The sequence below is a fragment of the Cyprinodon tularosa genome, unplaced genomic scaffold (assembly GCF_016077235.1).
Source record: "Cyprinodon tularosa strain WSP-4 unplaced genomic scaffold, ASM1607723v1 ctg325, whole genome shotgun sequence".
In the NCBI taxonomy this organism is placed as follows: Eukaryota; Metazoa; Chordata; class Actinopteri; order Cyprinodontiformes; family Cyprinodontidae; genus Cyprinodon; species Cyprinodon tularosa.
Genome location: NW_024039036.1, coordinates 241,877 through 264,621, shown reverse-complemented (window position 1 = coordinate 264,621; position 22,745 = coordinate 241,877). Strand labels below are relative to the sequence as shown.

The following is a 22,745-nucleotide window of genomic DNA, read 5'->3' as shown; positions in this document are numbered from 1 at the left end:
TTTGGATGCATCTCTTTCAGTTTTTGCACATCTAGAGACGGAAATCTGTTTTTTTTTTTTTTTTTTTTTTTTGCTAACTCAGCTTAGGTGGAGATCATCTGTGAAGGTGACATTTCCTGTCTCTCTATTGTCTTCTAGATTTCAAACTGGACTTTTACTAAGCCACTCTATTATACAAATATCTTTTAAGCTAAAAGATTCACTTCTTTGCCCTGCATTTAGCATAATATCATTATCCCAAAGCAGGTAACCTGTCTTGACTAAACAAAAGTATTCCTTTAGATCCACGCTGCACACACCATGTTTCATTGTGTGTGATGTCGATGGTGATGTTCAGTTTTGCTCCTCTGCTTCACATTGTTTTTGTTTTCAGGTTTATATGTAAAACAGCATTTTGGTCTAATCTGACTGGAGCATCTTCCACATGTTTGCTCTTTCTCCTTCCTCAGTTATAGCTTTCATCTTTTTATCAGATGTGTGAAATGTAAATCTAAAAGCTGTCCTTTAAGGTCAATTTAGGTGGACAGCCATCTCTTGTTAGGTGTGGAGTTGTGTCCAACACTTTGCATTTTTGGATGTTGGATTAAATATTACTGAGTAAGATGTACAAAGCCTGGGATGTTTTTTTTTAATTAATCCCTTTTTAAGCTTAAACTGACTCGTCCGCTGCATTACTTTATCTTCTTTGAATCTGTTCTACTAAAGTCCTCTAAGAAAACTCTTAGACCAAGAACAGCTGGAATTATAATAGAGCTGTGTGAGCTTCCAAAAAATTTTCTTGTTGTTTTATTTTTGAATCAAAGTTGCGATTTTATAACAATTTTCCTCTGCATTACCACAAACACATACATGTTTGCCTTCTGTTCTGATGGCCAAAGTCTGTTGTCACAAGAGCTTTTACCGGGCATGAATCTGCACACTAGCTGCAGCACTTTCTTCCCTTCTGTGTGGCAGTAAACTCATTTTAAGCGTATCATCACTATCTAAAGTGTTGCAGTGAGAAATGGAGTGTTTTACTCTTGTTAAATGTAAAACGACTCAACATTGAGTGCATGTGCAGTTCGAAAATGACATTTCTCAAAACTGTGAATTGCACATGGAATTGATTGTTCAGCCCTAATTTATACTAAGATTAAGTTAATTAAAAAAGGATATTGTTTACTTATTAGGCAGCCCTGGTTGAATCTAAACATCCTGAGATATAAGAACAATACCTTTTCAGATTTTCTCTTTTAAAGCCCTTTTTTCTTTTGTACTCAACCTCACTTTTTTACACTAACATATTAAAGTTTGTGGTTATTATGTTTCAAAAGTAAAAATAGTTCACTTGTACTGTAAGTGTGCCTTGTGTGTATATTGGTGACCTGAACTGATGTGCCCATTGCTACAACATGTCAGCAACATGAGCAATGAGCTTTCAAGTCAATCGTGTTAATAGTCAAATTCAGATTACCGAGCCCAGGCTCCTGCTGTACGGACATTTGAATAGCACATAGGAGGCAGATAGCACACTGCCATCATTCACTAGAGGATGTGTGAGGAGATGTTTGCCTAAGGCTGTTAGGAAGTGGGTTGATGGGTGTACTTAGGCCGTGGCTATACCACCACCCACACCCACCCCTCACCCTATCCTTTACCCCTATCCCACTTGAAAAAAAGAGAAGAAGTGGGATTAGATGTTGATTTACCACAGCTCTTGGGGTGTCCAGCCGCTTGAGAAAGCCCTGGACCGGAGAGGCTGCTGTCATTTGTAAAAAATATCCTGGCCAATTAGCTGTCAGAGCTCTTCTAGTCTGGGCTTCTTTGGTACAGTAATACCCCTGTGCCGAGTCAAAGCCCAATTACCCAAATTGTCCCCATATGCCTCCCTAGTCTGCCTGCATGAACCCTGTTTATAAATCCTCCGTCTTGGCTATCCAAAGAACATGTGGTTCTGCTCAGCCAATCATAACGCTGCACCACAGTCAGGAAGCAAATATCTGCCCCTCCAACCACCCCCCTCTCCCTCCTTTACTACCATAAAATGATCAGGGCTTTCATGCCAGCTTTGCAATCATACGCTCCGGACCCATCAACTCTGTTTCACTTTCACTCTAGTGTAAAAATATACGCAGTGTCAAATTACTATGAGTGTCAACTAACTGTTGCTTTATTTTTTTAACACTGTCATCTTTGTCTTCTGTCAGCAATTATATATTTAAGTTTTAGATAAAGCTTTCCAAGCTCACTGTTAGATATGGAAAATTTTGCTTGTCAAGATAATAAGTTTCCACTTTATCTTCTAACAGGACCCCACATTAGAGTTCCTGAGGAAATTTACAATTGGCCTGATGTCGGGAACCATCTCCTCATGTGTGAATATTCCCTTCGACGTAGCAAAGAGCCGCATTCAAGGCCCCCAGGCAATACCAGGAGAGATCAAGTACCGCACCTGCTTCCAGACCATGGCGTTGGTGTCCCACGAAGAGGGGTACGAGCAGCATGTAAAACAAAGCTGATATTTCTTTATTCTTTTGTGATTAGCATTTTACACTCTACACTAAATTTCAGCTTCTTTTAAAAGATTAGTTTAGAACTTACCTGCAGCGTCTTCATTTAGAATACATTTTGAGTAGTCGGCACCAGAGAGTGAAAGTAATGGTAATTTCAAAAAGGGTTGAAACTGAAGTGGACTTCTATTGCATAAAAAAACCCTCCACTTTCCACAGCGTTAGAATAGTTTGTGCCAATCCTAACCTTTAAACCAGGGATGCCGAGCTCAAACCTTTAAGTCTCGGTTGTCCTGCAACGTTTGGAGCTGCTCCTTGCCCTATACACCTGAATCAAATGGTTAAACTGCCTCACTAGCATGCAGTTAAGCTATGCAAAGCTCTGCTAATGAGCTGATCTTGGAGTCAGGTGTGTTAGGGGTGCAGTCAGCTAAAAGTTGTTAAACACGGACCCTGAAGGACTGGAATTTCAGACGACTGCCTTAAATTCAACAATTTACTCATAAATACACCTTCCTCTTTCAAAGAATGGGAGAATATAAGCTTATTAATCTGCTTCTTAAACTGTTGTAATATAGATCGAGGCACTTTGAAATACCGAAAAAGCCCGGAAAAGGTTGGACACATTGCAGTGAGGAAGGTCAGGCAGTCCTGTAGCTAGGAAGAGCCTTAATGCCACTCTCTGCTTGGGTTTGTTGCGTATCTGTTGGGATACCAGGTCTGTCTTCCAGGCCTTTCAATTAGTGATAAGAGGATTTTAATTTGAAAGCGGTATCTTACATGTTTGTCATTTATAAGTTAACAAAGGAACTTACAAACACTGATCACAGGCATAATACCATTTATGTTTGATGCATGTTTAACATGCTTCTCCTGAAGCCACAAGTAAAGTGTCATCTCTCTATAGACCCATCTGCATACAGCATGATTACCAAGGCTTTGGATGATATGTTCATAGGTGTGTGCTTGATGGATTGTGTAAAAGAAAAAAAACTAAACCCTTTTGAAAACTAAAAGCTTTCTCCTTTTGATTTGCAATCAACATATATTTATTCACTCCAGTTGTTTTGCCAGAAGTTTCAGCCACAATCAATGTTTGAGCTGCAAAAAATATACTAGAAACATATTGATTGTTTATAAGCTTTTAACACCACCTTACGTTTCTGAACTATACATTTAATCCAAACCATAAGACAGAGATTTTAAATCCTGTAAACTCTGTTTCATCTGTTATTGCAGCAGTTTACCATTCCTGTAATAACTGTGAACATATATTCCAGCCTCAGAGAATGACAGCTCCAAATAGAGGCTTCAAGAAAAGATGTATGTTATGGTAGCAGTTGCCTCAGGCTTTCTGTTTTGCCCCCATGCCGCTCTGTGAGACAAGACCCCAAGAGATGTTTGTCGTTAGTGGATGTTGTTAGTTTATAGATGAGGTGGGGGTAGTGGCCTGAATGGCACTGCAACCTTGTGGCAGGCGTGCACAAACTGTGCCCCCTGCGCCACATCCAGTCCCCTTCCTTTAACACAACACAGTCTCAGCTAATTAGTGGTCCCTATGGGAGACGTCGTTAAGCAGACCCTAACGAGCCGCGCGGCGCTCCACGGGTCAATCTAATCAGACACAGGGCTAGGGAGGAAGTGGGTCGAGCCTTATTAACGCCATCAATGGCGGGGGCAGGGAACAGGACAGGGAGCACGAGGCAGAGGCAGGCAGCCACTGATCACCTTGAACGCATTAAGGTGCAGGTACTCTGCAAGGCTGCCGGTTAGTCGCCGATGGGGTGACAGATATGCCGGCAAGGAGACGGACGGAAAGCAAGGCGAGATCAATCAACATAAACATGAGAAACATGTTTCAGACTGGTTCTTCTCAGATTGATAAATCTTATAATGAAATAAAGGATTTTGTTGTTTTGATGTTTCATCTCTTAAGGATAAATCTGCTTTTGTTAGAATTAAACCAATTTAAATACCTAATAATCTAATTGCTGATTGTTTTATTTCCTGTTTGATATCAACAAATAAAGGATAGAGACATTTCTTGAAAAAAGGCAGAATTGGGAAAAAACTTTCTCATTTTTGTCTGTATGAATAACTGAACACATTGTACCTTTTTTATTGCAGTTACCTGGCTCTATACAAGGGGTTGGTTCCCAAGATTATGAGACTTGGACCAGGTAAAAACTTTCAGTGACAGTTTACACACACACACACACACACACAAAGCTGTATTTTCATGACATGTGGGGACATTCCATTGACTTTCATTCATTTTACATGGCCTAACCCAGACCCTTACCCTAACCCCAACTATTACCAACATATACCTAACCCTAACTAGGGGTGTAAATAATAATGGTTTTGTATCGATGCATCGATCCAAAAGCTGACGATCCGATGCATCGACACATCCGCAAGAGAATCGATTCATGTTTTTTTTTTTCCTCCGGTCTATTTTTATCCATTTGCTCCTGGGCGTAATTCTCCCTCCCGTGCTGCGGTGGCGCTAAACCTATTCTGCTCTCCTACCTCGCTTCCTGGTTATACTCCTGCAGCAGTGTGTTGCAGCAAGCTTGACACAGACATTTTTTAATTATGCTCATTATTAAAGCGTGGTCTGTGCTACACATTGTGGGTCTAGATACGGCCGAGGCGGCAAAGAAGTGGGAGCGAGTTTAGTCCGACGACGGAGGGACATGAGGAGAGAAAAGAGCGGACCTCGCTCTTCTAGCAGGTCAAACTTCACGACTTGTTTTCCGCAATTTCGGTCATAAAAACAAAACAAGCTGGTCTCTGCGGCACTGTTTGCGGTCAGCTACAATTTGGGAGAGGAGCAGCGGAGCGTCTCTCGGCCGTCGACACTCTGGAGCCGAGGTATTTCATTGAACTCATTGCACTGATTTTGTAGAGTATTTTTGCGGTATTTTTTGATGCAAATTTTCTACTTCTGCTATTTGCTGTTGTTTCTAAAAAAAAATGCATAACGATATTACAACTTTCATTGATTTATTCCAAACTTGAAACTTTGTTTAGCCTGTAAGGTGTAAAAAATATACTAATAATAAAAAAAATTTTAATCGATTAATCGAATCGAATCGAATCGTGGTGTATCCTTGAGTATCGAAAATAATTGAATCGTTGGGTCAGGAATTTGATACTGAATCGAATAGTCATGATGGATGTGATTTACACCCCTAACCCTAACTCACAGGACAGAACTATACCATATGGGGACCAGTTGAATGTCCCCATATGTACCTGTAAGTCCCCACATGTAGGATATTTTACAAAATATTGTCCCCACATTGCAGGTAAAACACATCCACACATACACTCCAACATCTTATTTGGGAATTTTCTTGCAGATTTCCAGCAACCCGTAGTCATAACAGGGATGTCTATCTCTCTTTTGTATACTAATCTGAATAATATTTCCTATACATTTCCCATACTTGTCTAATAGTTTCCTTCACAGTAACTTATTCTAACATGTCATCATTTTACAACTCCAAACTTCAGTGAATGCTCTTCAGAGTTTACTTCACAGTCTGACACAAGTTAATGCATAATTATGAAGAATAAAAGATTGTTATCGAAATTTCTACTTAGAAAACAATTGCAAGTGTTGAGCATTAGCATTCAGTCCCCTCTGAGCCAATGCTTTGTAGAATATCCTATTATCTTATGTTACTGTGATAGACTACAATTCAGAAATGAAATATGTGTGCATTCCTCCATGAGAAATAGTTCAAAAACAATTAGATTGGATGGAGTGTTTTTGAACATCAGCCAGGAACTTCAGTGGGATAATTAGGGTTGTTGTCCTGCTGGGAGGAGAACCTCCTCAGTGCTATCAAGTCTCCATCCATCTTCCTGTTGATGTTACTTTGTCTATAAAACAAAATATCCCCTCAATATGATGCTGCCATTGTCATGTTTCAAAATGATGGCCATACAGTGTTGCGGAAGGATGTCCTTTCCTCAACACGAGTTTTTCTCATTCCTGTTGTGGTTGTCTATGTAATATTTATGTAATATAAAAGCAATATTACTTGATCAATCCTTTCCTAACATTAATGCTATGAAATTGGTAATAATGATATTTGTGGTTCGTTCTGATCTCTTATCAGGTCAGAGTTTGTATCGGCCAAAACTCAGAGCTGCAATAACAATATTTTATCAAAATTGAAAAAGTTGTTTCGGGACATATTTTAATGTTTCGGGATTTACATTCAGGCCAAACATTTACATTGTGATCATATACAACCAGAGCAGCTTTTCCACACATTCTGGCTCTTTATAAACTAAAAAAATTGATGCATTTTGAGTTTATTTTTAACAAAATCAGAGAGTTTCCCTTGTTTATTTTGCCTGCAGAGTTCTGAAATCCGCACAAAGCTGTTTTTTTCTATAATGTTCTTACAAATCTTTAGTTCCAATCATTCTGCCTGACTTTGTATTTGTCTGTTATTTAAAATCTTCTAATCAATATCCAAATACATTGAAAAGAGACTTTAATAGTACATTTGTCTAATACTCTCTTCTTGTGTACAGGAAGCCTGGTTTCTGTTGACTGTGTCGTATTTTGTTTCAGGTGGAGCGGTGATGCTACTGGTCTATGAATACATGTCTGCCTGGTTACAGAAAAACTGGTAATAAGGTGAACAGGGAAGATAAATTAAAGCCTTTCATTTCTGTTTCCCAAGTTATTCCTGTTTAACAGATTTACCAACTGACCACAAAGCCTTTATTTTTAAAGATTTTACAAAGATACCAAATCAGCATATTTGGTCGAAATACCATCATGCTCAGGAATAAAAGCTGAGCTTATTTCTAATGAAGTTCTGTTGCTCAATAGAATCTTTTAACAGATTAAGTTTGCACCTAATTATATTTTTTATCTTATTATTTTTTCAGTATCAAACAACCCAGCATAAGCAAAGCAAATGCTGACTTTATAAAGAGACCTTTGTAAACAAAGCTCTGGTGTTAGTTGAGAAAACACATCAGAACAACAGGTTTCATTTTACAGGTAAATCTTAGCATTGTTAAAATGAGTTATTAGTCATCTTGAATGAGAGATTTTTATTTTCTGTTCCCACTTATTAGAAATTGATGAGAATATAATGAATTAAACTTAGAATCATGTGATGGCTTTCACCGTCTGAGACGCTGTGACTCCCTTACAGTTAAGACGATGTGGATGATTACAGTATTTTGATCCTCATTGAATTTAAACACCAACATATGTAAAGCTTTAAACTGTAAGAAAGTAAAAAAAAAACTTTGAAGTTGTTTACATGATAATCCATTTTCTGTCTGCCATAAATTAAGATGTAAATGGCTTTATAAACCAAACGTGTTTTTTTCCCTGACTGGTAAACTATCACTCATGCTAAGTAAAAAGGGTTAAATGCTTTTTGCTTTTTTTTATGCACTTCAAATTTGGATTTACACAGACACAGTTTACAAGTCACACAACAGGCCAATATAAAACATCTTAGAAATCTTTTTTTCCTCAGTGTTTCACAATATTCAGCTTTTCTGGTGTTTCTTCACCGAAAGAATTGCACATCAGTGATGCTTTTCCCCCTTGAGGTTTTCATTGTGCTCCTTTTTTTTTTTTTAAGCGCGTAGGTAATTTCTGTCATTAAAACATGTGGTTGTTCTTATTTTAACAGAATTGTGTTCTTTACCCATCCCTTCTGGGAATCAGTCCAAACCAATTAGTGAGTTTTATGGAAAAAAAACCATTGCGAACACACGGACGACACAAAATAAATCACTTGGCATCTAAAGGATCTTTGTACTTATCCATGTGAAAAATAGGACTTTCGGGTTAGTCAGAGTTACCAAATCATACTAACAAATACTAACAGATACTAACAGATCCAGGTAGTAAAATTGTATTCAACTTGCATCTAATGTGATAGACCAATCATGACGTGGAGATAAAATGATACAGGGTTTTCAACATTAAAAAATAGTGTGTATTTGTATAAGACTCCAGTCAGTCAACACTTTGGAGAGCCTTTCACTGTAAGTTAAGGATTTTGGGGTATGTCTCCACTGGCTTTGCAGTTATAAAAGCTGACATTTCTACCCACTCTTTGTCCAAATGGATGGAAAATAAACATCAATGTTCAAGTTTTTCCACAGATTGTCAATTGAATTAAAGTTTGGTATTTGCCCGGCTCACAGATCTAAACCAGGGGTCTACAACCTTTACAGTCCAAAGAGCCATTTTTGACTTCAGTTTGGCTAAATACATCTGATTTAGAGCCAATAATTTTGCATGACCTTTAGAATAAAGACAACTGGTTTTGGAATGATGGAAAACAACATTTTACAAAAAGATGATGGATCCATTTTGTTTTCTAGGGAATGTTATTTGTGGAAAATTATGTACAAATTGGCTAGAAAACAAATATATCTGAAACTGTGAAATTTTGGCGATTTCTAATAGAAATATTTCTTGTCTAAAACTTGCATTTGGTTCTTTTTTATTATAAGTCAAAGTCATTTAGAGTTGTTGTTGAAGATGCAAATAACTACTTGTACTCCATTCAATCATAGCTATAGCTGCATCTTTAGGGTCATTCTCCTGTTTGAAATGAAACCTCCAAGAATAACGTCTTTTTCAGCTTTTAATATTTTTTCCACGATTGCACTATACTTGGCTCAATCTATCTCCTTATCCTCCTCAATCTGTTTCCCTGTCCATACAAATGATTTTACCACAGCAAGATGGTGCAACCACTCTGTTTTCACTGCAGGGGTAATATGATGACTTGCAGTGTTAGTTTTTACACCACCTTTTTACCACATTTGGCAAAAGTTTGGTTATGTTAATTCATTCAAATAAATTACTTTAAGGTTTACGGTGGTTTCCTTACAAAAAATGGGTTCTCCTTCAAGGCACTGTGTTTATAGTTGCAAATATATACTTTGATCTCTGAAGTATGATTCACTATTATCATTTGAATCAATAAAATATTTTTTATTGAATTAAATTCCATCTCTATAGAAATGTTTTTTTTTTTACTTTTCAATGGTCTAAAATTTTAGGACATTTTTTTTTTTATAAGAATAAATAAACATTTAACTTTTCAGTGTTCAATGTTTCCACCCCACCCACACCCCACCGACCCATCCTATTGGCCGACTTCTGCTGTCAGACTCCCGTCTTCTCTGCTTGTGTTTCAGTTCAGCACTGATATAAGCATATCAGCTTTCCGACGTTTACTGCGCCATCACTCGCTTCTTGTCTCTCTGCCATCCTAGCTTTTTGTTGTTTGACTAGCTGTCAGCCAAAGAAGCTGCGCTTGCCAGCCAAGTGTCAGTCTCTTCCGTGTGTGAGCATAGTTTTTAGTGCAAGCTAAAACAACACGCTTAAGAAAAATTCTAATGTGGCTGCAGTTTTCAACCAGGGGGGGGTTCCTGCACACGTTCCTTCCCTTTACCAGCCTATCTTTTCAACAAATATGCAGTCTCACACACACCTGCTCTACAGCCGCAGGCGAAGGGACTGCCCTCGAAGACACTCATCATAACTTCATCTGGTAGAAGCTTAAATCGAGCCACGTTGGTATTTGACAGCTTTCCTTAATGTGGGAGTTTTCTTCGCGCCAAACTAAAACGGCCGCCGGTTTTTTGCCCAGGGGCATGTGGTGACAGACGAACAACTGTGTCTTGCAGGCTGATGAAATCGTAGATGCTTAACCTGCCCATTCTGTAATGAAGTGCTCAGTGTGGATGTTTGTTTGGGGCCTGACAGCTTGCAACATGCGTACCAAAATTGCCGATAGCTAGGCAACAAAGCCACCCTTTACCTGAATTCCCTGCACATCTCGAGCATCATAAATCAGCAAGATGCTCAGTCTTGATATGAAATGTTTCACCTCAGTGGCTCCACTTTGACAAACCTGCACTCTGCGTGCAGCTCTGCCTGTGTTTTCCAATGCAAACACAGTCGGTGATTAATGTGTGCTAAAATCTACCCCAGTGAGGGTGCATGCATACACAAAGACATGTTGGGGTTTTTCTCTGCTGATTTTTTTTCTTTTCTCTGTTTTAGAGGTTTTGCTCACCTGTCTGGTCAATGTTGTTGTTTCAAGGCATTAGGAAAACACTCTGGCTGTCGTCAGCTTCTTTTAAAAGTGCTCACTGAGCAGAAGCACGCATGGAGCTCTGTTTTCAGCCAGTGTCAACATTCTCTGCTCTGTGTTACTCTGCAAAACGGGGCTGTCTTGTTTCTGATTGCATGTGGAGAAGTAAAGATAACCATATGACACTGAAGTCAGACTCAACATAATTAATTATAAACACGTGTCGGCCTCTATTTTCAAAACTACATCTTAGACCATAAACCTGAGCAGCAAGGGTCTTTTTGAAAACTTGATTGTTTTTGTACATATTATAATATTTTCTATAACTAGGTTGAATTCTAATGTTTTATGTCAAAGAAAGCCATTTCTTGTCTTTTTCTGAAGTAAAGAGAAATGTTTTGTTAAACATGCAACTCTCTCCTGCAAGTGAAAGAGTCATTTGCTGTTGGTGTTAGACTGTCTTTGCTAGAAGGACGGCTGTGATGGCCAGCCTCTGCGATGTGGTTCACATACGGTCAAACACTGCGACCGTGAGCAACGGTCCGTGACCACTGGATGCGGGGAGAGGTGCTTTCCAAGTCAAATCAGCTCCTGCATTGGGAGGACTTGTTGACACTGCAACGCAAAGGGACTGTTTATGCTGCAACACAGGACGGACAGTGAAAAAAAAAAAGTGAAACACCTCCTAAGTTCCCTGAGCAGCAACATAGGAGGAAGAGAAAGAGAGCAGGTGAGCAGCTTTATCAAGAGATCAATCTACACCTCTACGCTGGAGCTCAGTTTGTTTAAAACTCTGGTTTTCACTGCAGGGCTAGACGAGGCTTGCCAGACTCACCGAATAATTTATTGCTCCACACTTTCCCCTTCTTCGAAACTTGCTTAAAGTGTTTCTTTTTTGTGTCCATCTACAAAAAAAAAAATATTCACTTGCTTTCCTTTAGTAATGAACGTGGAAATGGGCCTCCACCAAAACAGACCCCGGTCGGCCCCTTGGTATCTTCCTCATCCTTTATCAATGTGCCTCCAACAGCTTCCAGCAAACATTCCTTACATATAGCCTAAAATGCTCAATTCATTTTTAATAGCCAAAAGCTGACATTTATCCCGGCATGAATTAAAATGAAAGTTCCAAATGATAACATCAGATTTTAATTTCGAAGACTCTCCTGCTTTATTGGTTCCAGGATTTTGTAAAGTTATGTTGCCAAAATGTTTATATATAATTATTAGTAGAGTTTTAAATGAAAAATATACAGCTGGGTCTAGAATTATTCATACGCAGATTTTTGTTCATAGTAACTGTCTTATTTGAACAACAGAGCCTTACAATGGAATAAATATTAATGAATGTTAGGAGCAAACTTAGGAAATTTGGTGGGAAGTAAATATAAGGGTGACGGCAAGGAAAGATAAAATCGTGAAAACACCAGTTGGAAAATGCAAGCCTGCCCCCCATAGAAGGGATCCGCTTGCTGTACTTTTGATCCTATATACAAAATTTGACAAGTGATAATTCTTAAAACTCAAATTTAAAGTTAATGTTTTTTCTTAAACAATATTCCTTTCTAAATGTTTTAATGTCTTTTGAGAGGTACCCATCTAATTTCTTATGAGAAAAATAACCTACTTGGTTGGGTGAGAATAATTTAAAATCCTAATCTGAATTATTGTTGGTACTTGGCAATATATTTTCTATGATTTTAATCTGTTTGGGAACATTTTTCCTTTCAGAATAACTGTTCCTAGTGGAATTCTTTGTATTTTCTTCACAGATTTATTGTCTTACACTAAAATAAAGGGCATAAATAATACTCCTGTGAGTACTGTTTTACTGGCCACTGCGGCTCTATGCGGTTATGAACTCTGTGCACTCAAAGGCTTTCTGATGAACTGCCCAATGAGGCATGACACATGGAAATCAAAAACGCAGACTTTGTAAGGGCGTGCTTGCCTCTTTTTTGTTTTTTTTGTTTATGGAAAGCAGCTTCCTAATCATGGAAATCAGGACGGAATACCCTGACTTTAGCAAAGAAGAGATAAGTGAAGCTGAAAAACATCTTCACTGGGATCATTTGTACCATACATCATCATGATTCATCCCCCCCCTCCAAAAATACCCAGTAAATCCCCAGGGAAAATCAGTAAACAGCCAAACAATTTAATAAGATACATTCAATTTCATTGTGCAACATTTGTCAATTGATAATGCTCTGCAACATAATTCCAATTCTGTCCAAATGCGCATGGAAACTCCCATGCAGTTTGCAACACTAATTGCACTTCATTCAACGTACCTTAATCTAATAAATAAAGACTTCTTTGTGGAGCTCTCTGGCTACACTTTTAGTGAAGTGGGAAAAGTAATGCTCCATTTTCATGAACAAAAATCGCATACAAACTTTAAAAAAAACAATAGTATTAAACAAGCACCCTGAAACACTAATGCAAAGTGTTTTCCCTTAGGTTGATTGTATATTTCTGAAGTTGTACATTACCCCGTTTTTTTGCCCAAAGAGTCTGAGAGGAATAGTGTTGAAGAGTGGAGTGGTGGTCACACACCAGTCCCTTCAGAACACCTGTTCTGCAAGTGCTTTTAGACAACAAGTTTGTTGTATTGACCGTTCACTCCCTGCGAGTCTTTAGCCTCGCTGTGCTGAGGGTTGGAGGGGGAGCGTCCTGCACTCAGTGGAGCAAATTAAAGTTCTGAGTCCTTTAAAGAAAAGGGGCAGTGGAAACCAAATGATGTGACGTGAAGTCTCCTCTTATGTCCTGTCGACTTGCCCCCTTCTATTCTTTCCCCTCGTCCATCTCCAGTCCTTGGAGGGGATCTCAGAGTGCCGACGCGGCGACGGGGTGGATGGCGTCACGGCTTGCTGCCATGCTCTTGAAGGCAAGAGGGGCAGCGAGGTCACAGCTGTGGGGAGATAGAGCACTGCCACTGGCCGGCTGCCATGTGGGTCCGGTCACATAAGCCGACGTGGTGGCGCTGTACCCCATGTAGGGTGACACTTGGGTGGGAGGGTGGTAGGGAGGGATGCTGGGCGCTGTGACATAGCTGTTCACTGTGGGCAATCCACTCGGCGTCTGGAATTAGAAGAAAATATCAAGATTAAATTTCACTATAGATCAAAAAGGACCATTTCAGTCAGATTTTTTTTTTTTTTACTGTCCCCAAATGGGTCCTCTTTATTACTCACTTTCTTTAGATAAATGAAACAGATGTTATTTTGTGACAAAACTCCTTTTGAATTTTGATTAAATTAAGGTTTTGAGAGATCTTATGAAAAGGACCCATCCCAGACAAGCACACACACACAATAGCTATAAAAAGCAAGCTGCAGAAATAAGTGAAAGTCATGTTAGTTGAATTATAAACAGCAGACCTTAATCCCAACTTCACAGCCACCACATAAAAATCCCATTTTCCCAATTTTGATGAAAGTAAGGATGATCAATTATGCGCACTCATGCTCCTGGCACACATTAAAGGAGTGTAACAACCATACATGCATGGCTGCTCTGTTTTTTTCCAACTCTGAAAGTGGACATTTGTCCATCAGCGTCCACATACCACGCCAGACGATGGAGAAACATACTTGTTGGGGGATGCCACAAAACAGATGTCATGATAGATTAAGGGGATGGGGGGGGGCAGGAGGAGAGGAAATATGAAAGAGGATAAGGAAAGGGAGGGCTTTGCAGAAGGAACCGGCTCTGGCACAGGAACAGGATTTAACTGGAGGATTTCACATTTGGATCATAGAGGCAGAATTTCTTCTCATGGGTGGTCTGCTGGTGCTAGACCAAATGTTTTTTTTTGTTCATACATTTAGGAAATTCCCTGCATTTACATGCTTGTCTAATATGGTTCAAATAATATACATTTTTGAAAATATCTAATTTAGAGTTATACATGGGATTTTTCTAGCTATTAAAATGCATTTAGGTTTTGAAAATTTACTTTTTTTATTAACAGATTTCCTTTCATACATTTTTTTTCCAATGGATCAAAGAGAAACAAGGTATCTCCCCTCCCATAATATGTTGCTGCACAGTGCTGGTCAGCTGGCTGAAATAAATTCTATTTTTTGTCATTCTTATAAGAAAGAATAAGCTCTTATTTAAAGTTTTATTAAAAAAAAAAAAAAAACACAGCAGCAGTTCTTGTGTGAAAATTAAACTAGCACACCCTGCAGCTTTTCATTTAGTAACGCTGGTAAAAAAAAAAAAAACTTTGCTTAGATAAAAGTACCATTTCTGCAAAGCAGTAGACTGAAAGGTTATCTACCTAAGCAGATATCTACAGTTATTAACCTGCTAGTATCCAACTTCTATATTTGTGTTTCTCCACAATGAGCGGAATGACCCAAAGTGAAAATATTTAATGCAGACAGCAGCTGAAACAACATGGATATTTATTCCATTTCCATTTACTTTGTATTGAAACGGCAATTAATAAAGTTTTTTATACAATCATAAAACCTGTAAATATCAATGTTATGTTTAAAGCAGTGTTTTTTTTTTTGTTTTTGTTTTTTTTGCTTCCAGTTTCAAGTAAAATTAAAACATTTTTATGACTGTATAGCACTTAAGTAGTTAACTGTTTTTACACACTGTTTAGATTGCATAATCTACTAGCTTTGCTTAATTTCTTTTAAATTTTTGTCAGTTTCTTGCATATTTACAACTGATGTATTTTAGCTATATATATATATATATATATATATATATATATATATATATATATATATATATATATATATATATATATATATATATATATAATTTTATTATAGGTAACTGGACTAAAAACACCACTGTAAAAAATATAAATGTAACTCAAGAAAAAAAAAAGGATTTTTTTTTTTTTTTTTTTTTTTTTTTGTTAAGGTCTCAATTCTTAAACATTTTAAAAAATTTTAGGGGGTGGACGCAAACAGTTCCCTTTGTTTTGCACATTTACACACGTTATCCTAGTTCCAGCTTGATTTGTCCTCTAATCAGTCTAGGTGATGCTCTCGGTTACCATGGATACATCTGTCCATCTGCGATGAGCGCGCGCGGGTCATGTGTTCCTACTGCAGCCTTTGGCCTTCAGCCCTTTTTAGCTCTCAGTTATTTTTGTCCAATACATATTCGAGCTAAAAATAAACGGCCGTACTGTCCTCTAAAGGCTTTAACGATTTATTTGTTGATTTGTTGTTGTCGTTTGTTTTTTAAGAACCAGTGGAATTAAACATAAATCCAGCAGCTTTAAATCTAGAAAGGTGTTTGTAACATAGAAAACTTTGGAGCTGAACATGTTTCCATTCTTCTAACAGCAGATAGCTATCTCCACGGGCTTTGTGTCCTATTTTTCACCACGTATTTTTCACCTGCTTTCCTAATTCGTTTTTATTTTTTTGCGTAGCCGTCTATCAAGCGCCGTATTAGTTTTTTTTTTTCCGGAGAGCGCTTAAAGCGACAGCACCGCCTAGATTTACTACACACAGCCTGAAAAATCCTCCACTGATAGAGTGGGACCATCAATCACACTTGATGGGCATTTCTAAGGTTTTTGCGCTTCTTGGCAAATTGAAAGAGAATTGGAAAACACGCATGGCCGCACTCAACCACTCAAAAGAGTCTGTTTTGTTTTGTCATTTTTACATTAAATGTAAATGTTAATTTCTATAAAATTAAAATCGGCTATAGCGAAACAAACCCTTAGAGGAAAATCAAATTGTTAGTATTTTCTATGTTAAGGAAACTCATTACAATTAAAAATAAATGGCTTACGTTTAAAAATTGGACTTCATTTTGGTAGTGTCTACAGAGTCAGTTATTTTGTAAAAGCATCTTAACGCGTATTTTTGCTCTATAACATGTGTTCAGTTATAAAAACACTTATTCGAAAAAGTTGTAATTAAACATTATTTAAATGTTTTTCCCCAACAGCGACATTTATTCTAGTATGAGTATATTTTATGCAGAATCTTAAAAGATAGTGGTGTATATCATACAAACCCATACAGCATGCTTCTGAAAAAAAATCATTGCAACTTTATGAGAAGTGTTGTTGCATCTCTTATATAGGCCTAGTTGTTTTTTGTTTTATAGGTTTTGAAGCAAATGTTGATCCCATGAACAGCTCAAACATCTAATGTTGCTTTAAATTACTCACGTTAAATCAACTAATTTGCATATTCGAATAATTGACCAGAAAATCTAAAAATATTACGAAGGACTTTTGGTATTTTTTTTTTTTTTTTTTAGGACTGGAAATAAATTGCAATTCAATCTGATACCAAAATATTATTTGATAAAAATCGGACTTTTCATTTGCTAAATAACGAGCTGCAGAACCAACAGAAAAAGCTGCTTATAATATGAAAATAAATATCCTGGAAAGCACAATTTCTGTGCCAACCTGCAGGTTTGTTGCTCATTTAAAAGGGGGACATTTCCAAGCCAAAGGCCTATATTTATCTAAATGAATAAAAATGAAGATTGTTATAAATGATATGGGAAAAATCTGAATAAAGTTACTGATTAAAAATGAGACATTTCCAAATTTTACCTGTGTGTATTTTGCTTCGTGGGGTTCTAAATGCGCCTTATCCATGCCATTGACTAGTGCAGAGGTTGCTGGTGGGAAATTACTCCTGTTTATAGCGCTCCATTCTTCTAGTTTGGTGCTGGGAAAGGATGGACTGTCACTAACTGGGGGAGGTAAAAGAGAAAAAAAGAAGAACAGGAAAGTCAGGAAGGGCGTTTAAAGAAAATTTCGGGAGAAAGAGAAAAATAGCGGCCCAGGTCGCTTCTACTCTTGCATTCATCAGCCGCAGGTTAGCCAGGTTGCTGTAGACAATAAACCCCGTGACATTTTGCACTGAACCGTGCGCATTCGCCATTTCTACGCACCAATGCTACAATAAATCTACGTAATTTGGGATGCGTAAAAATTGAAAATATAGCGTTCAATAAAAAAAGAAAATTCTGCATTTTTTTTTTTACATGTTAATATTTTTAAACTCTAAATCTGATACTTCTACAACTATTAATTTAACATGTTTAGATAAATGGAATGCGTGTTGATTGGAACAACTGAAATAATAGCTAATTTATGCGTTTTATTTCTCTTATTTGTTCATGCTTGTGAAGATGTGCTGGAGTTTTTTTGGGTTATTTATGAAGATAAGATTATTATACAGGATGTAAGCGAATCAATTCATCCAATTCCATTGCTTGATACTTCCAGAGTTTATGGCTGGAAGAGAAACCCTATTAAACAGTTAAACAAAAATTATGATTTAGACGCTGAAAAAAAATGTCTTCATTATTTTTAATCAATCTCAGCAGTTTTGCATTTGTTGCTCGCAGTGGATAGTTTAATACATGCGTATTTAAAATAAAATAAATAAGCTCCCTGCCTATTTAAACACCCCCCATAAGTTCTAAATCCACCTTTAAAGCTTTTTAAATGGTGAAATCGGTGAAAAAAAAAAAAGGTAAAAAGCTGCAGCCATCTGCAAGTTATTTGGAAAAGCATAAATTGTTTAGAAAGGCAGCCTTTCAAAACACAATCCTCCCCCTGTGAGTTCTAGCAGATATATCTGCCTCGCATTTTGTCTCGTTTAGGTCGCTTAAGTTACAGATATACATTGTTAGTGTGGTGGAAGTGTAGAGGAGCCCGGAACCTTGACAGCACTTCCCCTCCTGCCCCTGGTAAACAAGCTGCTGAGCCCGAGCCCACCATTAACACTGATTTATGCCGGATCCTGTTTCACTGTTTCCAAAACATCTGCGGTCGTGTTGAGGAGGGGAGGCAAAGTCATCTGGGCCTTTTACCTGCATGTGTCACACAAACTGGACTCCTTTGGCCAAATAACACCCAACATATTCTGACACACTTCATCTAAAAGCTAATGTCATCTGTTTCATGTTCAGCAGCCATTTCAAATCAAGATCAACTCACTGCACGGTACATATTAGGCCTGTTTTTAACAGCATGCTTTGGAAATTACACACATAGGCAGGCTAAAAGTAGCTGAAAATGTGCTGAAATGAGTGGCTGTAGCCCTGTGCGCAGCCTTGCTTACTTTGTTGCTCTGTGATAGATCGAATCCCCAGAATATCTGTGACAGAGTGCGAGGAGGGCCATATCCTGTGCATGGCCATGTGTCCGGGAAGGGTGGGCATGCCAGGGGGATTGGGCACTTTGGACGCAGGGTAGGAGTACAAATGGTTGTAGGATAATGAAGGCTGAGGCGGCGGGTGAGGTGCCTGCTTGCCCGACTCGTACTGGCTCTGCTGCGCCAGGTTTCCGATCTTGTTCCGCAGGATCCGGCTGATGGAGCTGACGGAGGGCAGGTTGAATTTATCGCACACTCCGTCCGCGAGCAACCTGTCCCGGATCTCCCAGGCGAAAATCCCAGGGTCCCGTTGCTTGTAAGTCCGTATATGCTTGACGACTGTGGGCGTGGTGACCCGCGGCTTGCTGCCCCCGATGGCCCCCGGCAGGATGGAGCCGGTTTCGTTGTAGCGGGCCAGGATCTTGCTCACGCAGCCGTGGGAGACGCGCAGCTGGCGGCTGATGTCGCACGGCCGGATCCCGAGCTGGGCCAGCTCTACGATCCGGAGGCGGATCGCGTTGGGGAGAGGTCGGCCGTTCACGAAGACACCGCCGAGCTGGTTCACCTCACCGAAGGCCGGTTCTGGTGTGGAAATCAAGCAGAACAGAAGGCAGTGAGACGCAACGTCAAGGCCCATCTCACACACTCACACACACATCTCATACGATGGAAGCGATTTCTCACAATCTGATTTCTGTTTAAACTAATGAAGCAGATAAACGTTTTTTTTCCACTTATAAACTTTTTTTTTTATAGCCGCTTAAAATAAAACCAAAAAGAATATTTATGCTTTCTTCTTTGAAAACTTCTCGCTTCATAAGAAGCTTTGCGAGGTGTTTGCTTAAATAAAAACAGTCTAAACGCCACGCAGATGTTTGGAAATCTGTTTTCCTTTCCTAGTTTTCCTGAAACTACAACAGCATTCTCTCTATATTTTAAGACCTCATCATAGTGACCGAATCCCGCATCCTCCCGTCAAGACACGGGGTAAAAATGAGAGTTGAACTCACCCATCGTGTTGAAGCCGCAAAGGAAGTACACGGTGTCCGCTCTGAGCCGCCTCCCTGGGTCCTGCCGCGCGTCCAGCGTGTCCACACTCGAGAAAAGAAAGAAAAAACACTTCTTGTGTGTCAAAATGAAGAAGAGGGGACAAAATTCTCTGTCTGTTTCCCGAAGGCGCCAGAGACAGGCTTACATTTCAATCTGTTGAAATCAGGGAGGCTGGGCTTCCCGGTGCGTCTGCGTCCTCTGATTGGCCAACCTCTCCAATCCATGGTCGGGATCGCCCTGCGCTGGCTGTCATTGGTGAAGGCGAGACGTTTGACCTGACAGATCTATCTCTCTCCTCCTTCTTATTCGTGTTCCCCACCTCTAAAATCTGGGGATAACCAACATGAATGTGTTTGTTATTGAGACAGATTGGGTGGGTTTTACGCAGAATCAGATCCTTCACTTTCAGAAGAGTGACGAGCAACACAAAGATGGCTCCCGGTGTTGTGATTAGGGATATCCCTGCAAAAAAAAAAAAAAAAAGAGAAACAGTTCCATTATAAATCACCAGAGCATTCAATGCTTGTATATTTTGTTTTTGATTATTGCAAAAAAAAAAAGAAGAAGGTAATTTAAAAAGTTTATGAAACTTGCTGTTGACAAAAGCGCTTAAATATGTAGCAAAAAAAAAAAAACTCATTTTGCATGGCTATGATATTATGATTATATCCCAATCTTTTAACATTTTAATTATTTTTAATGCAGTTCTTGCACGAAACACTACAACAGTCTTCTCGTAGGAAAATAGTTTCCTAAAAGGCGAACATGTGGAAAGTTTTGGGTGAAAGTAAGAAAAAAGTTAACTTCAGAGTGGAGGATCTGACAGTTTGGCTCATTTAAAACACAGAATTCCATAGTTATTGTGTAAAATTACATGTAACTTTTATCCAGATCTTTTTCCATTATGTGAATCCGTTTCGTTTGGATCCTGACTGCGCGCTCAGGTCAAATATTCCCCAAATTCTACAATCTGACCTGAAAGATGCAGGCTTTTAAAACTTATGAGAGGATATCCCTCTTTTGCATCAGTTCTTCAGATTGCACGCTCGCACGCAAATAAAATAATAACTGTTTCCAAACCTTTTTGAACATGCACTTTGAATAGAAGCCAACTTGTATTTAAAAAAAAAAAAAAAAGATTTGTTGCCTCTCTACACGAGAAACAAACACGCCACAACTTTGCACATCCACTTTCTCCTTATTATGACACATGCTTCAGGTAATCTTGTTCCAAAATTTAAATTTTCCTTTTTTTTTTTTCTTTCAGAAAGGTCTCCCAGTGTGAAGGGATCAGCTTGTATGTTGACATCAAACGGCCTTTCAATGTAATTAGGAATATTGTTGAAAGGCTCTGCAGACATTAAACAAGCTGAGCGGCTGTGAGGGGCCAAAAGGTACACAGATGATTCCACGGTATTTGTTCCAGCACGCACAGCTCTGAGGTTTAGATGCAGGAGGGGAAGCATGCTGTGTTTTGTTTACCTTTTCCCACCTTGTGAATGGGGTGTGGGGGGGTAGTAATAATTCCCTGGAAGCGAATAAATACACTCGTTTAAGTAAAAGCGTAAATCAGTGCAAATATTGTTCATCCAAACATCGAAAAAGACCCTTTTCTCTAATAAAATGTGCCACTTCAGCCTTTGCGTCCCACCTGCAATCTCCTTATTTCCAGCGAGTCGGTAGAATGTTTGCAGTTTGGGAAACGTTCTTCACTTCTTTCTCTAACTGGAATAGCAGAGGGTCGGTCGGCTGTGAGGGATCAGAGGTCTCTGCTTACTCCTCTTCATCTTCAGCACTTTCACACTGGACGGAAATGCCCCCTTCCTCCCTCTGGCCTGAAAGATAAATGTCCAAGCTGCAGACCCATGATGCTGCAGGCAGGTAACACAGGTGAATACAAATACCTAGAAGATAATTAACTAATAATAACACTTAATACTAATTTCTTTTGTCTACATAGATTATAGTCATATTTTTTTTTTACTTGGTCTAACCGAACCAAATCGGTCAGAACAATAAACAAAATATGGCAGATATTTTGTCAAATTTTACGCTACAAATTTTGTAAATATTAATGATATTTTTCTCTCTGCTGACTTATATTAATTTGGATATATAGTGTATGCGTCGCTCTAAATAGGATTGCTGTCTTGACGTCTCAAGTTGAATTGTCTTTCTGACAGATTGCGCACGTTTTTTGATTGCAGGACAGGCTGGAATTTGTCCTTTTTCCTCAACGAAAAGATGACATGTAAGTATTTTCCAATCAGCTTTGTTTGAGGACTAGTCCTGCTACATTGCAGTTTTTACAGTTCTAATAGATTTATCACTATTGGGGGGAGGGGGGGGGGGTTATTAACAATTACATTGTTCTCTACTTTTTTCTCTTTTCAACAACTTTCTAAGTTGTGAATCTAATAATAACATTTTATTGATCTCACATTGGAGAGATTTATCTCACAATGGGCTGCCATCGTGGGGCGCCTGTGGAGCAGTGTGGGATTAAGGGTCTTGCTCAGGGTCCCAGAGGGGAGGCCTTGGGAATCGAACCGGATACCTGCAACCTCCTCAGAGCAAATCAAATAAGTCCGTTTTTCTTGGTGCGACATTGAGTTGCCTTTTCTCACTTTCTCTTGAACAAATGATATTTTGACTTATTGTATCTGAGTAACTGGAGCCGGTCCACATTTTTATTTAATTGTCCAGTAATCTTTCCAGCATTTGTTTCAGCTTTTTGTCCGTGTCCTTAAACATACTTGGAATGAAAATAAAAAGCATCCTTAAATTCCTCACTGCAAAGCTGCATTTCCTTACTAGAGCTTGTCAAACTGAAAGATATGAGGCTAAACCACACGATAACTGCTCTGATCTTACCTCACTGACTACCAACGGAGCAAAGAGAACTTACAAAAGCATTTATGTAGTTTGTTTACCTGCATGGTGGTACCATAGCTACTGCAAAACCGCCGTGCTTTCAGGCG

General features: G+C 38.8%; 2 protein-coding genes across 4 annotated transcripts in view; one reads left to right on the top strand and one right to left on the bottom strand.

Annotated features, from left to right (window-relative positions):
• slc25a21 (solute carrier family 25 member 21) overlaps window positions 1-7,183 on the top strand; it is a 152,694-nt gene extending 145,511 nt beyond the window's left edge. For both annotated transcript variants that reach the window (XM_038293371.1, XM_038293372.1), the window contains exons 9-11: window positions 2,289-2,470; window positions 4,617-4,669; window positions 7,087-7,183. In XM_038293371.1, the coding sequence (XP_038149299.1) occupies window positions 2,289-2,470; window positions 4,617-4,669; window positions 7,087-7,148 (297 nt within the window). In that variant the 3' untranslated portion in view covers window positions 7,149-7,183. The remainder of the gene's footprint in view (window positions 1-2,288; window positions 2,471-4,616; window positions 4,670-7,086) is intronic.
• A 5,378-nt stretch (window positions 7,184-12,561) lies between these two features.
• On the bottom strand, window positions 12,562-19,877 carry pax9 (paired box 9). Of its 2 annotated transcripts, XM_038293369.1 has the most exons (4): window positions 19,725-19,877; window positions 18,682-19,296; window positions 17,160-17,302; window positions 12,562-13,684 (listed from the first exon to the last, which is right to left on the bottom strand). In XM_038293369.1, exons 1-4 carry the CDS (start codon window positions 19,726-19,728, stop codon window positions 13,430-13,432), a joined length of 1,017 nt encoding a protein of 338 aa, XP_038149297.1. In that variant the 5' UTR covers window positions 19,729-19,877; the 3' UTR covers window positions 12,562-13,429. The 2 variants fall into 2 exon arrangements, with proteins under 2 accessions (XP_038149297.1, XP_038149298.1); XM_038293370.1 differs by lacking the exon at window positions 17,160-17,302 and having other exon boundaries at window positions 19,725-19,875.
• Window positions 19,878-22,745: the final 2,868 nt, after the last annotated feature.

Excerpts from the sequence above, each read along its gene's own strand:
- pax9 (XM_038293369.1), bottom strand. Across the intron at positions 17,303-18,681 it reads ATCTATCACAGAGCAACAAA|TTAGTGACAGTCCATCCTTT; the intron begins GTAAGCAAGGCT and ends TACCTCCCCCAG. Across the intron at positions 13,685-17,159 it reads ACGAAGCAAAATACACACAG|ACGCCGAGTGGATTGCCCAC; the intron begins GTAAAATTTGGA and ends TTCTAATTCCAG.